The sequence below is a fragment of the Lates calcarifer genome, linkage group LG10 (assembly GCF_001640805.2).
Source record: "Lates calcarifer isolate ASB-BC8 linkage group LG10, TLL_Latcal_v3, whole genome shotgun sequence".
Lineage (NCBI taxonomy): Eukaryota > Metazoa > Chordata > Actinopteri > Centropomidae > Lates > Lates calcarifer.
This window is the reverse complement of record NC_066842.1, coordinates 25,764,525-25,785,449: the sequence shown is the minus strand read 5'-3', so window position 1 is coordinate 25,785,449 and position 20,925 is coordinate 25,764,525. Positions and strand designations below refer to the sequence as shown.

At 40.4% G+C, this 20,925-nt stretch overlaps 2 protein-coding genes across 5 annotated transcripts; one reads left to right on the top strand and one right to left on the bottom strand.

The window, feature by feature from the left end:
• Window positions 1–2,012: 2,012 nt before the first annotated feature.
• On the bottom strand, window positions 2,013–5,094 carry acd (ACD shelterin complex subunit and telomerase recruitment factor). Of its 2 annotated transcripts, none has more exons than XM_018704008.2 (2): window positions 4,974–5,094; window positions 2,013–4,201 (listed from the first exon to the last, which is right to left on the bottom strand). In XM_018704008.2, exon 2 carries the CDS (start codon window positions 4,067–4,069, stop codon window positions 2,234–2,236), a length of 1,836 nt encoding a protein of 611 aa, XP_018559524.1. In that variant the 5' UTR covers window positions 4,070–4,201; window positions 4,974–5,094; the 3' UTR covers window positions 2,013–2,233. The 2 variants fall into 2 exon arrangements, with proteins under 2 accessions (XP_018559524.1, XP_018559525.1); XM_018704009.2 differs by lacking the exon at window positions 4,974–5,094 and adding an exon at window positions 4,410–4,648.
• A 207-nt stretch (window positions 5,095–5,301) lies between these two features.
• gan (gigaxonin) lies at window positions 5,302–19,775 on the top strand. 3 transcript variants are annotated; one of them, XM_051073642.1, is made up of 14 exons: window positions 5,303–5,436; window positions 6,290–6,512; window positions 6,735–6,849; window positions 7,081–7,431; window positions 8,388–8,456; window positions 9,807–9,958; window positions 10,271–10,392; window positions 10,507–10,619; window positions 12,796–12,945; window positions 14,696–14,832; window positions 15,852–15,986; window positions 16,193–16,302; window positions 16,401–16,599; window positions 18,738–19,775. In XM_051073642.1, exons 2-13 carry the CDS (start codon window positions 6,328–6,330, stop codon window positions 16,571–16,573), a joined length of 1,812 nt encoding a protein of 603 aa, XP_050929599.1. In that variant the 5' UTR covers window positions 5,303–5,436; window positions 6,290–6,327; the 3' UTR covers window positions 16,574–16,599; window positions 18,738–19,775. The 3 variants fall into 3 exon arrangements, with proteins under 3 accessions (XP_018559527.1, XP_050929599.1, XP_018559526.1); XM_018704010.2 differs by having other exon boundaries at window positions 16,401–19,775; XM_018704011.2 differs by lacking the exon at window positions 12,796–12,945 and having other exon boundaries at window positions 5,302–5,436; window positions 16,401–19,775.
• The last annotated feature ends 1,150 nt before the right edge of the window (window positions 19,776–20,925 follow it).

Here is a 20,925-nt window from a genome sequence, read left to right as displayed (position 1 = left end):
AGAATGTATATTAATGCAAGAGACTATCACCTGCACTGGACATATAAGGTGTGGACAGTTTTTAAGGGGCCTATTAAGCCCTCATCCCACTGTTAATGGGACACATGAACTCATAACTGAGTTTATAAAACTCCATTATGTCAGATCTGATATCATCTCTCACACAACTAACAAAATGTATGTCACCAAATGAGAAATCAAATGTTGACAATCTTTGTGGTTTACCATAAGATTTAACAGATCCAGACTCACTGACTATCAATAAAAGTTGCTGTCAAAAAAAACAGAGCTGTAACTTTCTGATCTCCAGTATATATTCACTCAGTGCTGTGGTTATATTAAAGATCCCCTCATGTTACAAGACATAAAAATTATCTGTTTTTAATAAGAATTTATGGTTTTTCAAACAAGCACAATTCTTTTAATTTCCAAAGTTTTAACAGCTGGACACAAGATGTCTTCACTTTAAAGTTCATTTTCAGCATATGCGTGAAGGAGGTTTCCAGCTTCCAAATCACACTTTTGTGTATGTTGCTTCCAAACTAACTGTGATGTCTCGAGCTTTAGATGAAAATCTTAAAGTGAGAGAAACCTCTCCACTGCATGAGATAAATATATCTTATAGAGTAAAACTCTGCACATACATCAGTCTGCACAATGAAACTCAAACATGCAACTAAAGTAACAGCAAGAAAAATTTCTGAGCAGAGAGGGGCTTCAAGAATCACTAAACCTCTTCTATAAAACAAACAGTGGTCTGACACTCATTCAGACCCTGTGTCACACACACAGACACACTCATTTCTGTGCACTCCTTATCATTTAACAGCTAATGATAATCTCTCCATCCGCACGTATTTTCAGATGGTGGGAATAAATTATGGATGTGAAAACTGTTGAGTCTAACCTGGCGTCCAGTTTGAGTATGCTTTAACTCTGCACTGAACCTGTGAACGTGACCTGATTTCTAATCCAAGCTAATCCATGTGTGATGTTTGGTGACCTCTTCTGGACAAATACAAAACTACTTTACTCTCACAGGTCACACTGCATTATTATATGACTTTAGTATTTACGATATGTAAATATATTTATGATATATTTATGTCTGAATAAAGATAAATAATCATATAAGACTTTAATGAAAACAACTCATCTTTTATCATTGATTTCACATAACAAATGAGACTTTCAAGCCACCTGTAAATTCTAGTTTTCAGACCCATCTCAGATCTATTTATCCTGACTTATTCTGGAATAAAGACTGCTAACTTGAAATAATGAGTTGAATGAATGTCCTGCTGAGTGTTCACTAAACACATTAACACACTCGTCTGTGTAAACTGTATGCCAGTTAAAACTCTGAGGAAAGCTTTGAATAGTCAACAAGTCACAGTTGTTTCCTCTGGTAATAATGACAACACAGTAACCATGACGATGGTCAGGACCCACTTCAGTCCCTTTAACTTTTTATATTAACTTTAAGGCTGCACTGCTCAATTCTCTTTGTTAACAATGGATCAAATCACTGTGTTTAATGTGAAAGCGTTTGTAGTGAACCGACTGATAATTAGTACCTCTGATAACTGTAGCTCTCTCCAGCTCTGTGGATTGTTTTGTCTTGTCTTGCAGCTCATTGTACTGGTTTTGCAGCCTGTAACTTTCTGGTTCTGGTTCACTCCCCCTACAGAGATCTCTGATAAACACACTGAACACAAACTGCTGAGAACCAAACAGAAAAAGTTAGTGACCAGATGGTGACCTCAGTGACATAATTTTGCAGCTAAAGAGACACATATGTTGGAGTTACAAGCAGCTGGTTCCCAACATGAACTTTAGAAGGCCATGATGTCTCCAGCGAACAGCTCATTAACATTACAACACATCATGATCAAACTTTCAACATATATTTCTAAATGTTAAGTTTCTTTTAACATTCTAGTTTAGTTAAGAAAGTGAAAGAACTTGTGTTTTTATGTATGCTGGACACACTGAAAACTTTTTAGAGTGAAAATATTTATAATCTTAATATTTATTTAAGATTTATTTATTTCAACAAATGACAGATTTCACTAATATACCATAAAAAAACAGAGTCAACTATACAGCGCTGCTTTGTAACATTAACATGAGTCAACACAGGAGACTGGAATTCTCAACAAGCTGAAAACCATAACTGAAACAATAACTGACCAACTTAAGTGTCTTTCAACACCTTGAACCTACAGTAAAGTCAGAGGTACATGTTATGTGGATTATCTGTCTGCTTTGGAACAACAAGATACTTCAACGCCCAGTGCAGCAAAGATTCAGCAACTTTGAATTGACTGAAATCCTGCAGATTCTGCCTTAACACTCTGTAAGAGTAAGAGAATGGCCTGCCATTTCTGTGAACAGTGTGAGTTTGTCTGACGATGGTTCCTGTAGTTTGATGCTTTTTGTGACTGTTGCCCTCTTCAGCCCCAGAGCCTGCCTGTGTGTCAAAGAGCCAAGATGGCGGATTCAAATTTATCTGAGCTTCTTCCTCATGCTCCTCCCCAAAGGTGGTGAGTACTTCTGGTGTGGGCTTGCTTCTCTTTCTCTTTGCCTTTCTATATTTTCTCTCAATAGTCTGCTCCATGTCCTTCTCCAAAATCATGCTGTTTTTGTCAAAAGCTGAAAGATTTTGTTGTGTTGTGTGGTTGCGGCATTTGTCTGTGGTTGGTAACAGGTTTGACTGTCTGGAAAAGGGTTCTGGTGGAGTCACAGAGGTTGAAGTTGAGGAACCAGCAGTGACAGGAGGGCTAGTTGAGTGTCTTGGTTTCTGATACGGTGGGAAGAAGCTGAGTTCTCCTTTGCTGTGCTCTGATGCCTGCTGGGATTCCTTCAGGCTGTAGTCAGGAAGTTGTGTACTGGTTAAGATCGCAGCATGATCAGACTTAAATTCAGCAGCTGTAGGTTTGTCCAGTGTGTTTGTTGGTGTTACTTCTGGAGATGCACTGGAGGATGAGGAGGTGTCACTTGGGGGAGGAAAAATGTCCCAAGGATTGGATAAAAGTCTGATGTCACCATCTATCATTTGTGCCGTCATGTCTTCGTGTAGCACATGGTGCTCTACAGGAAGAGGGGAGTTCTCATCAGTGTCACAACCTCTCTCTGCAGCTGCTGGTGTGGCTATCTGCCAGTCTGCATCATCAACAGAAGGCTGAGTGGTCTCTGAAGGTTTCCAAACTGGTGGACAATCTCTCTGTCTGTCCTCAGAAGCAGCATAGAGCCCACTCTGTGTCCTACTTCTAACATCAGGTGGTGTTTGCAGCTGCTGAGCGTCTTCCTCTGGGAGGAGAAGATACTTTATGGGGACACTGAAACATTTCACTCCCTTATATCTGATCCTGTTCACATCCCAGCTTGTGACAGTGAATCCACCTGGGCAGGTCAACAGTGATGTGTAGTTTGACGTGGAGGACTGTGGGCTCAGAGGGTAGCTACTTGCCACCATCAGGCTCTCCCGAACATCCTTCAGCACAGTCTGCACACAGTCATGCTGCCACTCCCCCAGCAGCTCTGATAGATCAAACCCACACTGGCTCTTCTGAGAGTCCTGCTCCTCCTGACTCAGCAGGGTCCTCCACATCTTACAGATCTTCAGCCTGATTGAGGGCAGGGTCGTGCAGCAAGGGGTGCTGTCTTTAACTGGACCAGCTGCAGTCGTAGCCAGCTCTCCAACTGATAAAAAGAATCTGCATTTGTTCTGTTCGGGGGCCATGTGAAAGTGCAGCCGGTAGTCCTGAATACACACCGTGGTGTTGACTAGGCTGGTGAAGCACTCGCGGTCCTCCTGCTCCTGAAGATGCTCCCAGGCCGATGCGGTGAGGAGAGCAGGGATCTGCAGCACCCCGTCGGAAAGGAAGAGGAGTCCTGAGGGGTCCTCAGAGCCCTGAGCTTGGGACTGAGACATCTGACCCACCCCGATGACATGAGCCTTCAGCCGCCCGCTGCTGGTGCTGCTGCTACCCCCCTCCTCACTGCCATAGCTCAGGATCAGAGTCTCTATCCATGGACAAAGTCTGCTCCGAGCAGGTCGAGGCATTTCTGACGTTTTTTCTACCACTACTTCCTTTTGTTTAAGATGTCTGTAGTTTCAAACTGTGTGTCTTCAGTTATGTTCCGTCATGAAAACATTTTGGTCAGTGGTTCCACCGTCACAACATCACAGTGGGAGCTAGAAACGAAACGAAACACATATCACCTGCGAGTCATTATACTTTACACAGTTTGATTAAATCGTTTGAAGAAGTTATGTATGCGCGAGAATGCTGTCACATTACCGACATCGCCACTGCGGATACGTTTACACCGTTACAGTTTTTCCTTCGTAGCTAGCATAGCATAATTATAACATTCTCTACACAAGTAATCAGCGCTCTTACCTTGGAATAATCATATCAGTGTTTACGTTTTTTCCTAAATTATGGCGGCGACAGTTATTTCAAGTTACGGAGAGACAACAATGGACAGGATGAAGACGACTATTCCTTCATATTAAAAGCACGAATTCAAGTCTATGTTGCTACTACTGCAGAGATCAGTGTGAAAATAATATATACCGTGAAAATAGAATTAACTAATTCATCATAGCATACTACTTTTATTGAGATCATCTATATTACTAGAGAATGTTAGTTACACCGGAAGTACTGTTTGGAGGTATTCTCAGTAGCTTTGTTTTATGGTCTCGTTCCGCTTCCTGTAACTCTCTCTCCATATATGCGTTTCGAAATACACACAATGAAGACGTGGAGAACATTTACATATGTATAAATATATACACACACAAACACAAAACACACACACACACACACACACACACGTGTGTGTGTGTGTGTATGTATGTATATATATATATATATATATATATATATATATATATATATATATATATATATATGTGTGTGTGTGTGTGTGTGTATAACAAAGTACTTCAGATAACTTACCCTAAGTCGGTTTCACAAGTAATTTAATCCACAGTTGTGTTGATACAAAAGCTTCGTATTGGAACGTCGTATACCCACCTAGTTTTCCGCCTAACTGATGCTGCGTTCAGGTTCCAGTTGAATATAAATGACGGTGATGATGAAACGGCGTGAAACTTGTTCAGAGGTAGTCCAGTAATCTGTTGTCATGGTTATTATGAAATCTTGTATCGCTAAATTGTAATCGTATGGGAACATTTTTGTTTATCGGTTATCTTTATTTGGGGGAGTAGTTCACATAAACAATAGAGATAAACACATGTCAATACGAGATTCTTGTATTTTCTACATTTCCTCTGACGGTAAACGCAGCACTTACATGTCTTAACGTCGTGCACTTGCAACGTTCTCACCCTGAGTGAAAGTTGCTGAGTTGGTACAGCCTGTGCCCGTAAGATAGAAAAGCGCATTCCGTAGTCTTAAGGTAAGACACTTACTGGAGGAAACTTGAATCGTCAAAAAGAAAAAAACGTGACATAACAACTTTGAACCATTGTAAACACACAGTGCAGGGCTCTCGCCTGCATTAATGTCTTAGTAGCTTTCCCAATTAGCCAGTAATTTGGCCAAAATTAGACTAACGTTAGCTACTTCTTCCAACGCTGAATCGTAGTTAACCTCTGCTGGCGACATAATACAGTGTTTGTCATTAGATTTGTTGTTTATCGACGTGTGGGCTGTTTTGCTACTAGCCTAGCCTTTACGCACCAAACCAGATTTAGTTTAAGATGACCGATTTGTCTTGTGAATTTTCAAGTTTTTCCACAGTATTCGTAATTGAAGTGATTCACTAGGCAGCATATTGTTTCAGTGACATTTTGTTAACACAGGTGTGGTGCGGCTGGCGTTATATTTCCAGACTCGGGAGCAGATTTTGGGGGAAGTGAAGTCTATTTTCCCGTAGAAATGTGTTTCCCCTTAACCTAACCTTAGCCCTAACTCTACCCAGTGGTGTCTCATGATCTTTAACCTGACCCCAGTCTTACGCTAACCCTAAACGGCTATCTGTCCACTCCCAAGCCAATCTAATGTCTACCGTCGTCGTGGAGGACTAGCTAGCTAAACGAGTAGCCCACAAACCGATTGTTAAAGCCTGTTTTAAAAGATATAATCATTATGTATTGTCTTTCGTGAAAGCAGAATTGAAGAATGTCTTCTGCTAATTTGTTTTGAGTCCTAAATTGTGTTTTATTATGAACCGAAGTTTGACAGTGAGCTGTATAACATAAATGAGAGATTTTGTAATTGAAGTTCTGCTTGACGTTCTGTGTAAACAGGAGCGGACAGCAGTGTTTGGGCTGTCACAAGCCGAGACATGCCCGATTCTCGACCGAGTGAACCTGGTTCGAAGGTTTCAGACCCACAGCATTCTCAGAAACTGCTCATGGTTCTTCGCACCTTCTGGCAAGAACAAAGTTTCCACGATGCACTGCTGGTGGTTGACGGAGAGGAGCTTCCTGTCCAGAAAAACATCCTGGCTGCTGCTAGCCCATACATCAGGTCAGTGCATATCTGCCCTAGTGTTTCAGCACAGAGTCAGTCATAGCTCAGATATGATCTTTATTTTTGGCTGATGTTTCAGTGTGATGTTACATGGGTGTGTCCATTTTAACAATGGTCATGGTACTGCAGAGACTGTTAAGAGAGCTGCAGGTTTCCAGTTTTTATTTTAGTGTTCTGTCTTCTGTCTTTCTGTCACTTGTGACAATTATTGCCTGTTAGGACCAAGCTGAACTACAATCCTCCAAAGGAAGATGGGTCCACATACAGAATTGAGCTGCAAGGGGTCTCCATGGCCATCATGAAACATATCCTGGACTACATCTTCAGTGGTGAAGTGAGTGTGGAGGCTTTAAAAAGTAAAAAGCAACATGCTTAGGTTTTAGGTGTGGTAAGCACAAGTTATTTCCTGCCCATATTAATGTGTCATAGATATCTGGTGGCCTGTATTGTCCCACCTTCCTCCTTGTCTCACTATCTGTGTGTGTGTGTGTGTGTGTGTGTGGTGCGCGCCCGCGTGCGTGCCTACTGATGATGATGCATGTGCATGTGGCCCCTACATACTCAGATCACTTTGAGTGAAGAGACCATCCAGGACATGGTGCAGGCGTCTGACCTGCTCCTCATGACCGACCTCAAGTCCTTGTGCTGTCAGTTCCTAGAGAGCTGCATCACTGCAGAGAACTGCATTGGCATCCGGCTCTTCTCTCTGCACTACTGCCTTTATCACGTCCATTATGTTGCCACTGAGTACCTGCAGACACATTTTCGTGATGTGGCTCTGACTGAGGAGTTCAGGGAGCTGACCCCAGACCGGCTCTGCGAGGTGCTCGCCATGGAAAAACTGAATGTGGGAAATGAAAAGCATGTGCTGGAGGCTGTGGTGCGATGGTTCGCTCATGACCCAGAGGATCGCAGGGTGGGTACCACTCACCTCAGGTTCAGTGAATAATGAGATAAGAGACGTTCTGACAAATGTAGACAACTGTCACTGTCAACAGCTGAGTAGAAACATAATATCAATTTTACTGACTGAATTAAACCCTAGATTGTTTTTTGAGTTCTCAAAACAGGTTTGCGTATCAAATATCAAATTTTGTTTAATGAAAACATATAAACAAGAGCAAGTAGAGACAACACACATGAACAAAACAAAAAACTGAAAAAATAATTATCAGAATCATTTAAATATTTTTTTTAAAGCTGTGTATTCTTATTCTTCTCCGTTAGCTTCCTATTCATCTCCTGTTTTATCTCTGTGTAATACCCTTTGTCAGTACAGTCAAAGCACATCACAACAGGTTAATATTTGGAAATAACAGTTCTTGTCTAAGTTAAAACAAAAATACAAATATAAAAACAGAAATATTTTTGTAATTTTGAAAATGACTTTCTTCACTCATTGTATTGTTGAAGCTGAAGCTAATCAGTATTTTTATACTGACAACAGATTGACTGACTGTACAATATGAAAGGTAACATTCATAATGTTGAACCCACAGAGAATTATTACGAAGTTTGCAGTTTCCCTCAGTTCTGGTTTCAGTGTTCTCATTTTTCATGTTTGTTTCACTGTCCCCGCTCTCATCAGCCGTGTTTCTAGCATCACCAGGAAGCTGGAGAACAGCTGAAAGCAGACTATTAGATGTACATTTGCTAAGTGGAGAAACACGACTCCAAATGAACACAAATGTATCTGTGTCTGCGCAGTGTGTCAACTTTTGCTCAACTTGTTCACTAACTTAATAAGGTGATGGTATATCAGTGTTGTGTTCATACCGTGCTGTTATGCTCTTATGTGGCTAAAAAGGTGAAGTAATTCTTTGATTGTTCCGTCAAACCACAACATGGGTCTTACTCCATCTGTATTTGTAGGTACACATGAAGGAAGTGATGTCTGCTGTATGGCTGCAGGGCCTGGACGTGGGCTACCTGAGAGAACAGGTAGAGAAACTGTAAAGTGTTCTCCAGATTTAAATGTTTGCTTTGTAGTATTATCAATAGTGTAACAACAGAAACCATGTAATGATGTGAATGTCCAGACAGAGTTACAAAACGTTTGACATTTTGTATGTTATTTTTGAGGTAAAAACACATCAGCTAATAGGGATGCTCCGATACCACTTTTTTTCAAACCGATACAATACCAATAGTTGGATGTGAGTACTTGCCGATACCGAGTACCGATACGAGTACTTATTAATACCATTACACTTCGTACATTTACTTGAAAACGCGTTTTATTTTCATCAGATATTGTTTCATTCTCTGACTGTAAGAAACTGCTGTGACTGACATTTGAACATTCCATTATATATGACACTGTCACACATTTTACTCAAATAGAAGTACTGTTAAAGTACTGTTATTGACATTTTAGCATTCAACTGCATCTTGCAACAGAATATCTTCAAGGCAGGAGTAGGCTAAGGTGGAATGTTTAAAATGTCCAACTATTGATCATGTTTTTCGCATTATCACGTAGCACAACATGATCCCCCCCATGTCTGAAGCATGTCATCATACACACCTGCGATGGCTTGGCTGGTGTGCGAACCCCTAAACTGTTTTGCATGCAGGACGACTCTTCGCGGATTAAAATCCTCGTCAATCTGCTGTGCAGTTAAACTGATGAGGGACACTGGGCTAATGCTGCTCGTCCAAATATCAGTGGTGAAGCTGAGGGCCGAAATGTCCTGCAACAGGCTGCGGATGTGCCTCTTCACAAAGTTGTGTAGCTTTGGCAACACTGTCAGTGATGTGGTGTCGGTTAGGGGTCTCATACCTCGGCTCCAGTACGCTGAGAAGACGCCTAAATCCCATATTATCAACAACCGACAATGGCTGGTCATCAAGAGCAATGTACTGGGTCAGAGCCTCTGTTATTTTCACTGCACGTGGGTTGTCTCTTGACATCTTCTCCCTCTTCTCCAGAGTTTGCTGCAAAGTTGGTTGTTGCTGTTTGCCATTATTAGCAAACGCTTTGAAGTCGGTGGCGTGTTGGTTTTTTAGATGTTTTATCAGAGCATAATTTGCAGTCTGCTTTACTTTAGTCACCATCATCCACTTTGAAATACCTCCACACCGCCGACATTGCTCCTCCTAGCTCTCAATTAGCACCTGACCGCCCAAGTGAAGGTCACGCTGCCGTAAAGTGGTATCGGGCTGTGGTATCGGAACACTTTTACGAGTACGAGTATTGGTACAGGAAGAGGGTATCAGACCCGATACCCGATACTGGTATCGGTGCATCCCTAGTAGTTAACTTGTGTGTGTTGCATGGTATCCAATCAGGCCATGGGGGAGCCACTGATGAGGGAGGTGATCAGAGAGTACTGTCAGTCAGTGCTAGGGGACGGTCAGCTGCAGGGTGAGGCACTGCTCGCCGCCTTCAAACCCAGAGGTTATTCTGAATGTATTGTTATTGCTGGAGGAGAGGATCGCAAGTGAGTCCACTGTTTTCATCATTTATATTTTTGTTAATTCTACTATTTACTTGTCACCAGCATTACTATTATGTCCATCAGTACCTCAAAAAACTAAACTGGTCAAAAGGGTGTGTGTGTGTGTGTGTGTGTGTGTGTGTGTGTGTGTGTGTGTGTGTGTGCGTGTGTGCGCGCGGCGCGCTCACATTTATTCAAACTCTGGAAATTTCTCTCTCTCTCCTGCGTGTTATACCTTTAAAACAGTGCTGACTTCACCCAGTTCTCACAGTCGACTTACATCCTGTCTGGTCTCATCGTTTTCATCCTGTACAGAAGCAGGAAGCCAACCGCTGCAATGCGCTGCATGTGTCCGCTCTACGACACCAACAGACAGGCCTGGATCGAGCTGCAGCCAATGAGTGTCGCCCGCATAGGCCACGGGGTGGTTGCTGCTGGTCAGTGCTGGGCTTAAGCCAGGAAATTCATGTAACTCATATTATGAATTAGGTAGAACTTAAGAGAATTCCAACAGATATTTACGTAATAATATTTTGTTTTCTGTCTCTTAGAGGGTTTTCTGTTTGTGATGGGTGGAACAGATGAACACAACACAGTCCTGGACAGTGGAGAGAAATATGACCCTGACTCCAACACCTGGAGCCCCATACCCCCAATGCTTCAGGTATACTCATCTCCTTCTATAACCTTACTTTCAGTTCAATTCAGTTTTATTTATATAGCACCGAATCACAACAGAAGTTATCTCAAGGCACTTTTCATATAGAGTAGATCTAGACCGTACTCTTTATATTATTATAATTACAGAGAGAGACCCAACAATTCCCACCATGAGCAGCACTAGGTGACAGTGGCAAGGAAAAGCTTCCTTTTAAGAGGAAGAACCAGACTCAGGGGTGTGTCCTGAGGTTTCAGAAGCAAGAATAATTTCCCCATTATAAGTAATGTTCAGTCTTTCTGTCAAGCAGACACTGAAAAGGTGTAATAAATAATAATTTTAGTCCATCATAAGAAATGCGTTGCTGCAGCCATGTTACAGTATGCCCTCCGATTTAAAAAAAAATATATATATATATTTTACTGTATGGCCACTAGGTGGCAGTAGTGCTACAATGCATTTTCAGCTTCAACCAGTGTTTCAACAGGAAGATGTAAACAAATTCTGTTACCTACTTACGTTTTAGAGAAGATCAGTGTGATTTATGTTATTTTTTTTGACCATATATTACCAAACACTCTGAACAATGCTAATGTAAGAAAATCAATGTGTTATTCCTCCATCAACTAACAGGTTGTGTGGGGGCTGAGGGTAATCCCAGCTGATACTGGAGTACCTCCCAAAACACCCTGGACAGGTCAGAAGGGAGTTTTTTTTGTTTGTTTTATTTTTTCCACAAGTTTGAGTTTTGAAGAGTCAGTAGATAACAAGTAGCTTAGCTATCTGACATAAACTTTAGACTGTAGATCTAAACAAAACTTAAAACAAGCAAATAAAAAGAAAGAAACTGGTCACCAGTGAGAGATACAAAGTAATGTCACTCAGGGTTAAATGAGTGAAAATTAATATCAGTATTTGATCTAGTTTATGAAATGTTTTAAATATGTCCAACCAAAAATGTTACAGAGAGAGAAACAAAACAGCAAAATAGTGACATCAGTCACAGACCAGTCCGTGTCCGGAAGTCAACACATGATAGTGTTGAAGAATCTTATACTGTATTAGACCACACCTAGCAGAGATAAGAGGAGTGAAGCACTCACCCAAACCTCATCTACTATTTCCAGATGTAAATCATCTTCCAGTAAATTTGAATCTCATTTTGAAGAGAGAAAGGATTTATTGAGTGGATGAGACTAGACTGGAATGGATTGTTGGAGGATGAAGATATGTTACTGATATAGTCTCTACATGTTTTTGTTCTGTAAACATGACAAACATAGATTTAAAAAAAAGGGTGGAATGACAGATTTGCAACTTTGTGTCCAAAGGAGACAACAAAGAGAGGCTCACAGGAGCATGGGTGAGAACAGATAGACGGGCATGTCTCAAGGAAGATGATTCCTTCATTATCCTTGTTGTAGAAAAGTGAGAATCTTCCAGACTCTGGTTGCCCAGCAGTAAAATATAAAATAAGTCCGGACACAAATTTATCACTGTTACAGAAAAAAAGGATTACAGAAGAAAACTTGGTAAATATTGAAACAAACAAGAAACCCTTGGATGTGATTTTAACAGAATAATCTTGGCTGGTACAGATCAAGACAAACATTTAAATTCATCCTGTTTGTAATGGACGGAAGAGAGATTGTAATGATTTTAAAAGATGATAAAGGACTTATTAGCCTGATGTCCCTCTGTAGATCAAAGATTTGGAACCTCATTACATTTTATTTGTAATTAGCGCTGTTGCCTCTCTGCAAGAAGGTTCTGTGTTCAAACCTGTGCCTGTGTGGGTTCTCTCTGGGTTCTCCAGCTTCCTCCAACAGTCTGTAGACATGCAGGTTAATTAGTGACTCTATGTCAGCCCTGTGATAGACTGGTGACCTGTCCAGGGTGTACTCCACCTCTGACCCAATGACAGCTGGGATTGGCTCCAGCCCCCGCAATCCCTTATATTGGCACAGATAATGCATGGATGGATGGATCTACATTTTGGAGCAGTTGGTAAAGATTTAACAACAGCAGACTATATGGGACTAAAAGGCCAGCGATGTAGCTTGGTGTCATACTTGTGCTGTTTCAAAGTGAACACATCTGTTGCATTTGAGCCTAAAGTTCTTATGTGCTTGACATGTGGGACATTGCTGAGGTGTTATTACCATGTCACTGATGTACGTAGGCTCGTCAGAACTTTGGTGTGGTGGAGCTGGACGGTCTGATCTACATTCTGGGAGGAGAGAATGAAGTAACGGAGCTGATCACTGTTGAAGTGTTTGACCCTCACTTCAATACCTGGAAGATGCAGACCAGTATGACCATGATCCGCAAGGTGACAGCACACATTCATATCATATTCACAGGACAGTAGAAACATCTAACACAATAATATCACAATACAGTAGTAAACTTAAGATCTGAGCACATTTAAGTAAAATATGACATATAAAAATAGTTACTATAATAAATAGATCTGAATAGATTTTAATGTACAGAGTGACATTAGTTTAACCAATACTTGTGTAACAGCCTGCAGTGTCAGAAACGTCCTGCTGACCTGAAGGTGGAGCCAACTTCAACCTGTGCATCACCATATTCACCCACAAGTAAACAAAACTGTAAAATATGCCTGGTTCATTTATTTTCTGACAAATTGTAGCTCGTACTGAACATTCACTGTTTACTGTTAACATGACTGACATCATCGACACCATCGACATTTGGGGCGGCTGTGGCTCAGGAGGTAGAGCAGTCGCCCACCAATCAGATTCCCGGCTCCTCCAGTCTGTGTGCCGAAGTATCCTTGGGCAAGATACTGAACCCCAAATTGCCTCCGATGTGTCATCGGTGTGTGAATGTGTGTGCATGTGTTAGAAAGCACTTATATATAGAACAAGTGCTGTATGAATGTGTGTGAATGGGGTGAATGTGATCTGTAGTGTGAAGCGCTTTGAGTGGTCGAAAAGACTAGAAAAGCGCTATATAAGTACAGTCCATTTACCATTTACATCCAGCACATCTGACGTCTTCAGTGTCTTCTGTTTTAATATTGAAATGGGTTATATCTACATCTATATCTATATCTGAAAACACAAGAACAAGTGACAAGTATTTTGCCATAAAGACGTTGTAAACCTATGTCACTGAAGATTGTACTGTGCTGTACACTGACACAGTATATGCTGATTCTTGTGTGTTCAACTTCTCCCAGATTTGCTACAAGCACAGTGAATACAGCACTACCTCTACTACACTGTGATGACATGATGATGTGTGATTTCATTTCTGGCTCCACACTTGAACTAAAAATGTCATCTTCGTTCAGTGGAGGTCAAAATAGTAAAAGATGCCCATCACAGTTTAGTTGAAGATGACCTCTTCAAATAATTTCTTGGTCCAACAGTGCAAAACTCAAGGATATTAAATTCCTAATTGCAGGGAGGAAAGAGAAAATCCTCACATTTTAGGAGATTGAAACATGAAAAATGTTTGGCATAAATAATTAATCCATTATAAAATTATGATCAGAGGGTTGCGGTGAATTAGAGTTTAGGACCTTTGTTGCTTTGTTGATCCTTCCTCTTTCTCCCTCTCCCCTATAACTATCAAAATAAAGGCAAAAAGGTGTGAAAAAGACTTTTCCTGCGTCCTTACATGGTTGTTGCCTTTGTCTCTCACACAGGCAGTTGGGCGGGATGGTGTAATACACACACTGTAACTGAGATGAGCACGCAGAATGGGCCCAGAGCTATGACCAACCTGGTTTAGACTTGTAGATAAAGTGATTAATTTTTTTACTGAATGTGAACCTCTGTCCATCTATTGGTCAAGTCAGATGGCTGCCCACCCTAAGTCTGGTTCTGCTCAAGGTTTCTGCCTCTTAAAAGGAAGTTTTTTCCTTGCCACTGTCACCTAGTGCTGCTCATGGTGGGAACTGTTGGGTGTCTCTTTGTAAATTTTATATGATAAAGAGTACCGTCTAGACCTATATGTACAGTGCCCGAGATAACTTCTGTTGTGAATTGGTGCTATATAAATAAAATTGACTTGACTTGACTATCCACACACTGTGTCTACTTCAGGTCGGCTGCTACGCCTCCATGAACAAGAGAATCTACGCCATAGGTGGGGGCTCCTATGGCAAGCTGTTTGACTCCGTTGAATGCTTTGACCCTAAAACCCAGCAGTGGACTGGCCTCTGTCCTCTGAAGGAGAGACGGTAAATACAACCACTGACTGAAAGAGAGAAGATCTTTGATTTGAATAGTTGACATACAAGTCAGTGTTCTTCTTATGTTATTGTTCTCTCACTCCGGTGAATGTATTCATTCACAGTTGCTGTATAATACAAACATTTAACTTCATCCATTGGTACTTGTACCTGTTTGCATTGCACTACAGGAAATGAAACACGCCCCCACGGTCATTGTCGCCCTCCTAGAAGTGTCAGTTTTAGTTTCAATTTGACCTCCCTTCAATAACACCACAGTCATCTTAATACCTGAATGTTGGTCAGGATGATGAAGTCGCTATAACTGAGGCTGTTGAGTCACAATATGTACATTTATTAGTCATAGAAGAACCTGTGATCTAAAAGTGTTGAGAAACATTCAACCATCAGTCCTTCAGTTTCTCTCTCTTGCTTGGCAGTGTCTTTTATGTCACAGAGATCCCTGGAGACACCGTGTGAAATAGGTTGAAATCAAGCTAATGTATGCACTTTAAGGAGGTGTGTCACATGCTTTGGAGAGTTACTGTTTTTTGTTGGCACCAGTTTCAACACAAATGTCAGTTTGAAACATCCTTTCTTTGTAGTATTGTTTCTCTTCATTAGAATTGTTGCCAGAATCATAGCAGTTTTATCTTTTCTTGGTTTTTGTAAGTATTCATTTAGCCTTTATCTGACCATATGAGTATATACAGCGTGACAATATAATTTTGTCAACAGAGATTTCACTGTACTGTTTATATTGTGTTGTCTCTGGCTGTATTAGGTCATTGTGAGTAATGTTTCAGAGTGAGTATGTTGATTTGTCAGGAAGCAAGTTTGCCAGATTAACAAACAGCAGACTGCAGTCTGGTCTGGTTATTTTATCCACAAACAGATTCTCACTATTTATTTATTTATACTATTTACTCACAGTTCAGGTATGTTTAATTCTGTTGTACATTGATATGGCTACAAACAACATAGCAGGACAGAAGATTTGATCCATATTACCGTTATTTTCCTGGTAGGTTTGGATCGGTGGCATGTGGCGTAGGCCAGGAGCTTTACGTGTTTGGTGGAGTGAGAAGCCAAGAGCCCGACAACCCCGAACAAAGGCAAATGACGACCTGCAAATCTGAGTTCTACCATGATGAGATGAGGAGGTCAGTGTGGTATTACTGCTTCTAAAGGGTTTTTTAAAGCGGATTTGATTTTGAATTGCAATTTTAAATTGATTGATTTCATGAATATATTATTATTATTACTAGGATTTTTCTGTGTCGTAGTGTAGTGAACACGGATCTTATGTTTGTTTTTTTTTCTGTAATTGTCTATGATACCTGTATCTGTTGTGGTATGATGGGTGCAGGTGGATGTTCCTTGATGACCAAAGCCTGTGTATTCAGACCAGCTCATCCTTCGTCTATGGTGCTGTGCCCATCGGAGCCAGCATCTATGTAGTGGGAGACCTGGACACAGGTCGGTAAAAGAAAACCTTGCAGAACAACCGAGCCCTGATGGAGTCACAGCAACATCAGTATTTGAATGTGTAAAGTTGGTGTTTCCTGTCGGTACAGGCACGAGCTTTGACTACATCCGGGAGTTTCGTCGCAGCACTGGCACGTGGCATCGGACCAAGCCTATGTTACCCAACGACCTCTCCAAAACAGTCTGCGCCGCCCTGCGCATCGCCAACTGTCGACTGTTCCGACTTCAGCTGAGCCAGGGCATGTTCCGAATCAGAGTCTGACATCCATACTCACACACTGCACACTGGTACTTTCTACTTGCTGTAGGTTTAGGTTTAAGAAATGTAAGAACACTAAAGTACTAATAATAATTAATATATAATAATGAATAATTGCTAGATGTGATTGTGAATGTTCAGGGGTTTCTACTCAAGACCCTTTTGCTGTAAGACTTAAGGTGACAAAGTTCATCTAGACACATTTTTTACATTATTTTAAGGCAATTTTACTCACCAAAATATTTTTCTTTTTTAATGTAGGATTTAATCATTTTTTTAATTTTTATTTTAATGGACATTCCACATTTGTAATGTTTACTGCTGGTCTGTTGCTTGGTGAGGGATTTAAACTGTAAACAACGTGATAAATTAACTGCCACATTATCACTTGAGGAATTATGATGGATTTTTTTAGAGGAAACATTTCAACAGTACTACTTTTGTGCAATATGCATTTTAGGATGTTTTGTGTAGTTCGGTTGTGTATTCTGGCCAAATTGAAACAACATAAACATTTGTCCAGATATTTGCAGCAGTGGGCAGAAATTCTTTCAGTTATAGAAATCTTACGGTGGAAGTCAGGCCCCCCCAGAGAGCAAGGCATCATTTTGCAGCCGTCACACAAGGAGAAATCTTTTCTCTTCTGCTACCAGCTTCCATATATACCAAAATACAATGAAACCACAAGAAAAGGCATTTTGAGTAACGGCTCTACACGCTGCACTGAAACTGTGGTCTTATGAGTTCAGTGTATGTCACACACAAATCTTGGTTACAGTCCGTGTAAGGCTATACAGAATCAGCTTTGACTGTTCCACAAATGAGAGTTGAATCTCAGTGCTAATGTTAAATGTTGACTGAGAAAAAACATTGCAAGTAGTAGGCACGTTGTCAGCTTCCATCATCATCAATCTGAAATGCAGCAAAACAAAAGACTAAACCGTGGCCACAGTGCGGACACTGTTTTTATTTGTAGCTTTATTCAAAGCACTGACACTGACAAAACTGCATCTACCAGTGTTCTCTGCACTACTGTGTGTTTACTCCGATTGCTTGGTTTGTAGACTTAGAGACTTGCATATTGTTTAAACTGGAGGACGTATTCTCTGTCTTTGGTTGCCAAAGCTCAAAATCAACCAATGATGATGTCCCACAATATTTTTTTAATATATTTTAATTGTCACTTTAGTCATGGACAAGCCAAAGTCACAGTGTGTGTAAGGATCATGATTGTAGCTAGAAGCTCTTCTCTTCTTTCAATCTACAAATTGAAAACCATAGCTATGCAGCAGAATAATCATGATCATTGTAGAAATGCAAGTTGAGGAAAAATTAGTACATCAAAAAGTAAATCACAAAGCGCCTAACTTTAATTGCCAGTTGTTATGATTGTGCAGGCTGTCTGGGCTCAGCCTGTTCAGAAATAGATGTCACTGCAAATGACACTCTTTGAGTTGTTGGATATGTTGCAGCCTCCGTGACCTCTGCCCCAGCTTTCTAGTCAGTACAGTTTTGGCATCCCTTGACCCTATTTGTTCTGTGTGAGTTACAGCTGCTGCTGTCTGTCCTCAGCTCAGAGGTAGCGCAGACAAAGTGGACTCTCACTCAGTGGAGCTCATGGAGTTTTGATCCAAACACACCTCTCATAATATTAGGAAGGCTGATGTCTGACCAGTAAAGACCATTACAAAGTAAACTTTAAACTGTAAAAGTCCATGGTCTTGCAAGAATGGAAAACTAATGTGACAAGCATGTGACACAAAATCAGAAGATAATCATATACATTTTAAACAGTATATTCATGTGTCCTTGTGTGGAAAAGTGAGAAAACTGTTGCATTAGAATCATTGTAGTACGTCACTACAGGATTTTATAATTCTCAAACTTTCAGAGACATCATCTTGTTGCACCAGCTGAACAGATAATTGATCCTCAGAGTCAGTATTTACAAATCCATTGTGAGTATTTACTTTTCCTGTAAGCTCACTTCATTGTTCAGGTGCACCATTTCTGCTGAGGCTACAGCTTTACTAAAGGCTCACAGTTTTCTTGACCAAAATCTAAATCAAAGATCAACATTCTGATCACTGAGAATCTCTTTCCATCCATTGTGTTTCTAGTGTATTTTGATTTACTTTTCTTTTTTTTCTTTCTTTTTTTAACTAAGGTGAAGATGACTTACATCACAATCACACATGGTCCCATATAGTGACGACATCAACAATTTCAGATGAAGTCAACTCCTTTACAGTCAAAGTTAAAGGTACACTATGGAGCTTTTGTGGATCCCTGGTTTATTTGTAATGCCACCAGTTTTGTTAACGCACACAGAAGTGCGGCAGTGCTCCCATGAAGGCAGGGAAGAAGTGAATGCAGCATAAAATTGCATGTAATCACATTTATTCCAGATAATGGTAACTGTGGAGCACAAATCCAAGCAAAGTTAGTGTCATCATAAATCTAAAGAGATGCAGTCCGTTATAGAAAATGTACTCCCTGTATAAACATTGAAGAGCATTTTCCTCTGGTTCTTGTTTCATTAGTCCCTACCATTTTCTAGCGACCCCTGTTTGACCCAAGCTATGAAACTTAAACACAGCTGGTGTAGCAGGCTGCAGGTCTTATAATTAAGGCAACAACTAAATATAGGTTCTGCTGTAAATGTAATGTTTACAAGCAAAATTATTCGCTTTTTATATTATGTGAAATGAATACAAAGGTCAGTATCACCACTGTGTCACACCATAGGAAAAGAACAGTTCCTCTACAGTAACAACACACCAGCTTAATATTAAAGGATTTCCTGGAGCTCATCCAAACACTAGAAAGCATCAGGACCAATATGCTGAGGCTTGACTGTGAATACTGTGCTTCCTTGTTTTTGCAGAGACACTTAACATTCCATAGTGTCCAATCATTTACAGTAAATACTCTAGTAGATTAGCAAGCTGCTCTGTATCCTAAACAACTCTTACATGTTAACACCTTATGACCGTCTATATTGTGATACACTGGAAAACACAACAAGGGAAAATAAAAGCGGTCTGAACCAAAGTCATGTTGTGAAAGACAGGGAGTGAAACTGTTGTTTCAGTTTGTAGTTTTGTAACTGATGCATGAGGAGGTTTTGTAAGATGTTGCTCATGAGTGTCATTCATCTACGTCAAAGGAATTAAAACACCAAAGTGGTCAACTGTATGCCCTATCCCATGTGTTTCTGTTTTTTGTTTGTATGCCACCAAAACACTCTGAGACTTTGATCAGTGACTCAGGCAAAAATTTACGTTTTTTATAGTCATTATCTTACTGTCCATTTTATACTTTATGACATACTGAAGAGACTTTTTAATGCTATGTGGTTAATGTTCCATACTAATTCTAAATACTCTTTTTTTCAATATTCTATTTGAACAATTGTTCTATTTGATAGCATTGTTACATCCAAAGTAAAAGGTCCTGGAGCAACACACACTGGTAAAATTGAAGAAAAAAAAGAAATAAAACATTCACCAAAAAAAGGAAAGGAAAAATGAATTGAATTGACAATAGCCAATAAATTAAGTAAAAAGAATAAATAAAACACAAAGTGAAACTGCCTAGATTAGTCTTCATCTCATCTATAAACACAGACATAACCTGCAGATGTTAAATGAAAATCAGGACTTCATACAGTATATATATAATCATATATTACTCAAAAAAAGTTAAATTTCTTTATATTTTGTACTGAATCTCATCAGAAGTCTCTTTGGATTCATTTCTTCCCACAGACAATCATCAGTTAAACCTGTTTGAACTGTTGACATAGGCTGTATGTTATACACAGATTTAATAATTGTATTTCACCATGTTCATTCTGTATTTCCAGTACTGATTTAATGTTGTCAGCTATTTAATAATTTCCATTATTGCCAAATCAACACAAGTCTTTTTCTATGACACACTGCTGCACTCTTTCCCCTTTGGCTTACATGTTGACACAGCAGCAGATAGTCTGCCAGTGGGTTAGTCGGCGTGTTCTAACTTGTTTCCAGACCAGTCCAGGCTGGAGTGCTGGTAGTGTTGCGGTAGGAAGGACTCTGCCGATGGGGGACTGTGGATGGAAAAAAATGAGGCTTTGGGGCTCTGTGGGACATCACAGTGGGAACATGTGGAAACCTCAGAGGTGACATTGAGGTGGTTGTTGTTGTGAGTTGAGTCCCTTGAGATGTTAGACTGTGAAGGTTCTGTTCCCCAGCAGTTACATCCAGTACAGACTGCTGCAGTGTGCTGCTCTGCCCTGACACTCACCCACGTTTCTACAGCCTCGATCCCTCTGGCTCATTCCTCCAGGACTTTCAAAACAGTGATGTCAT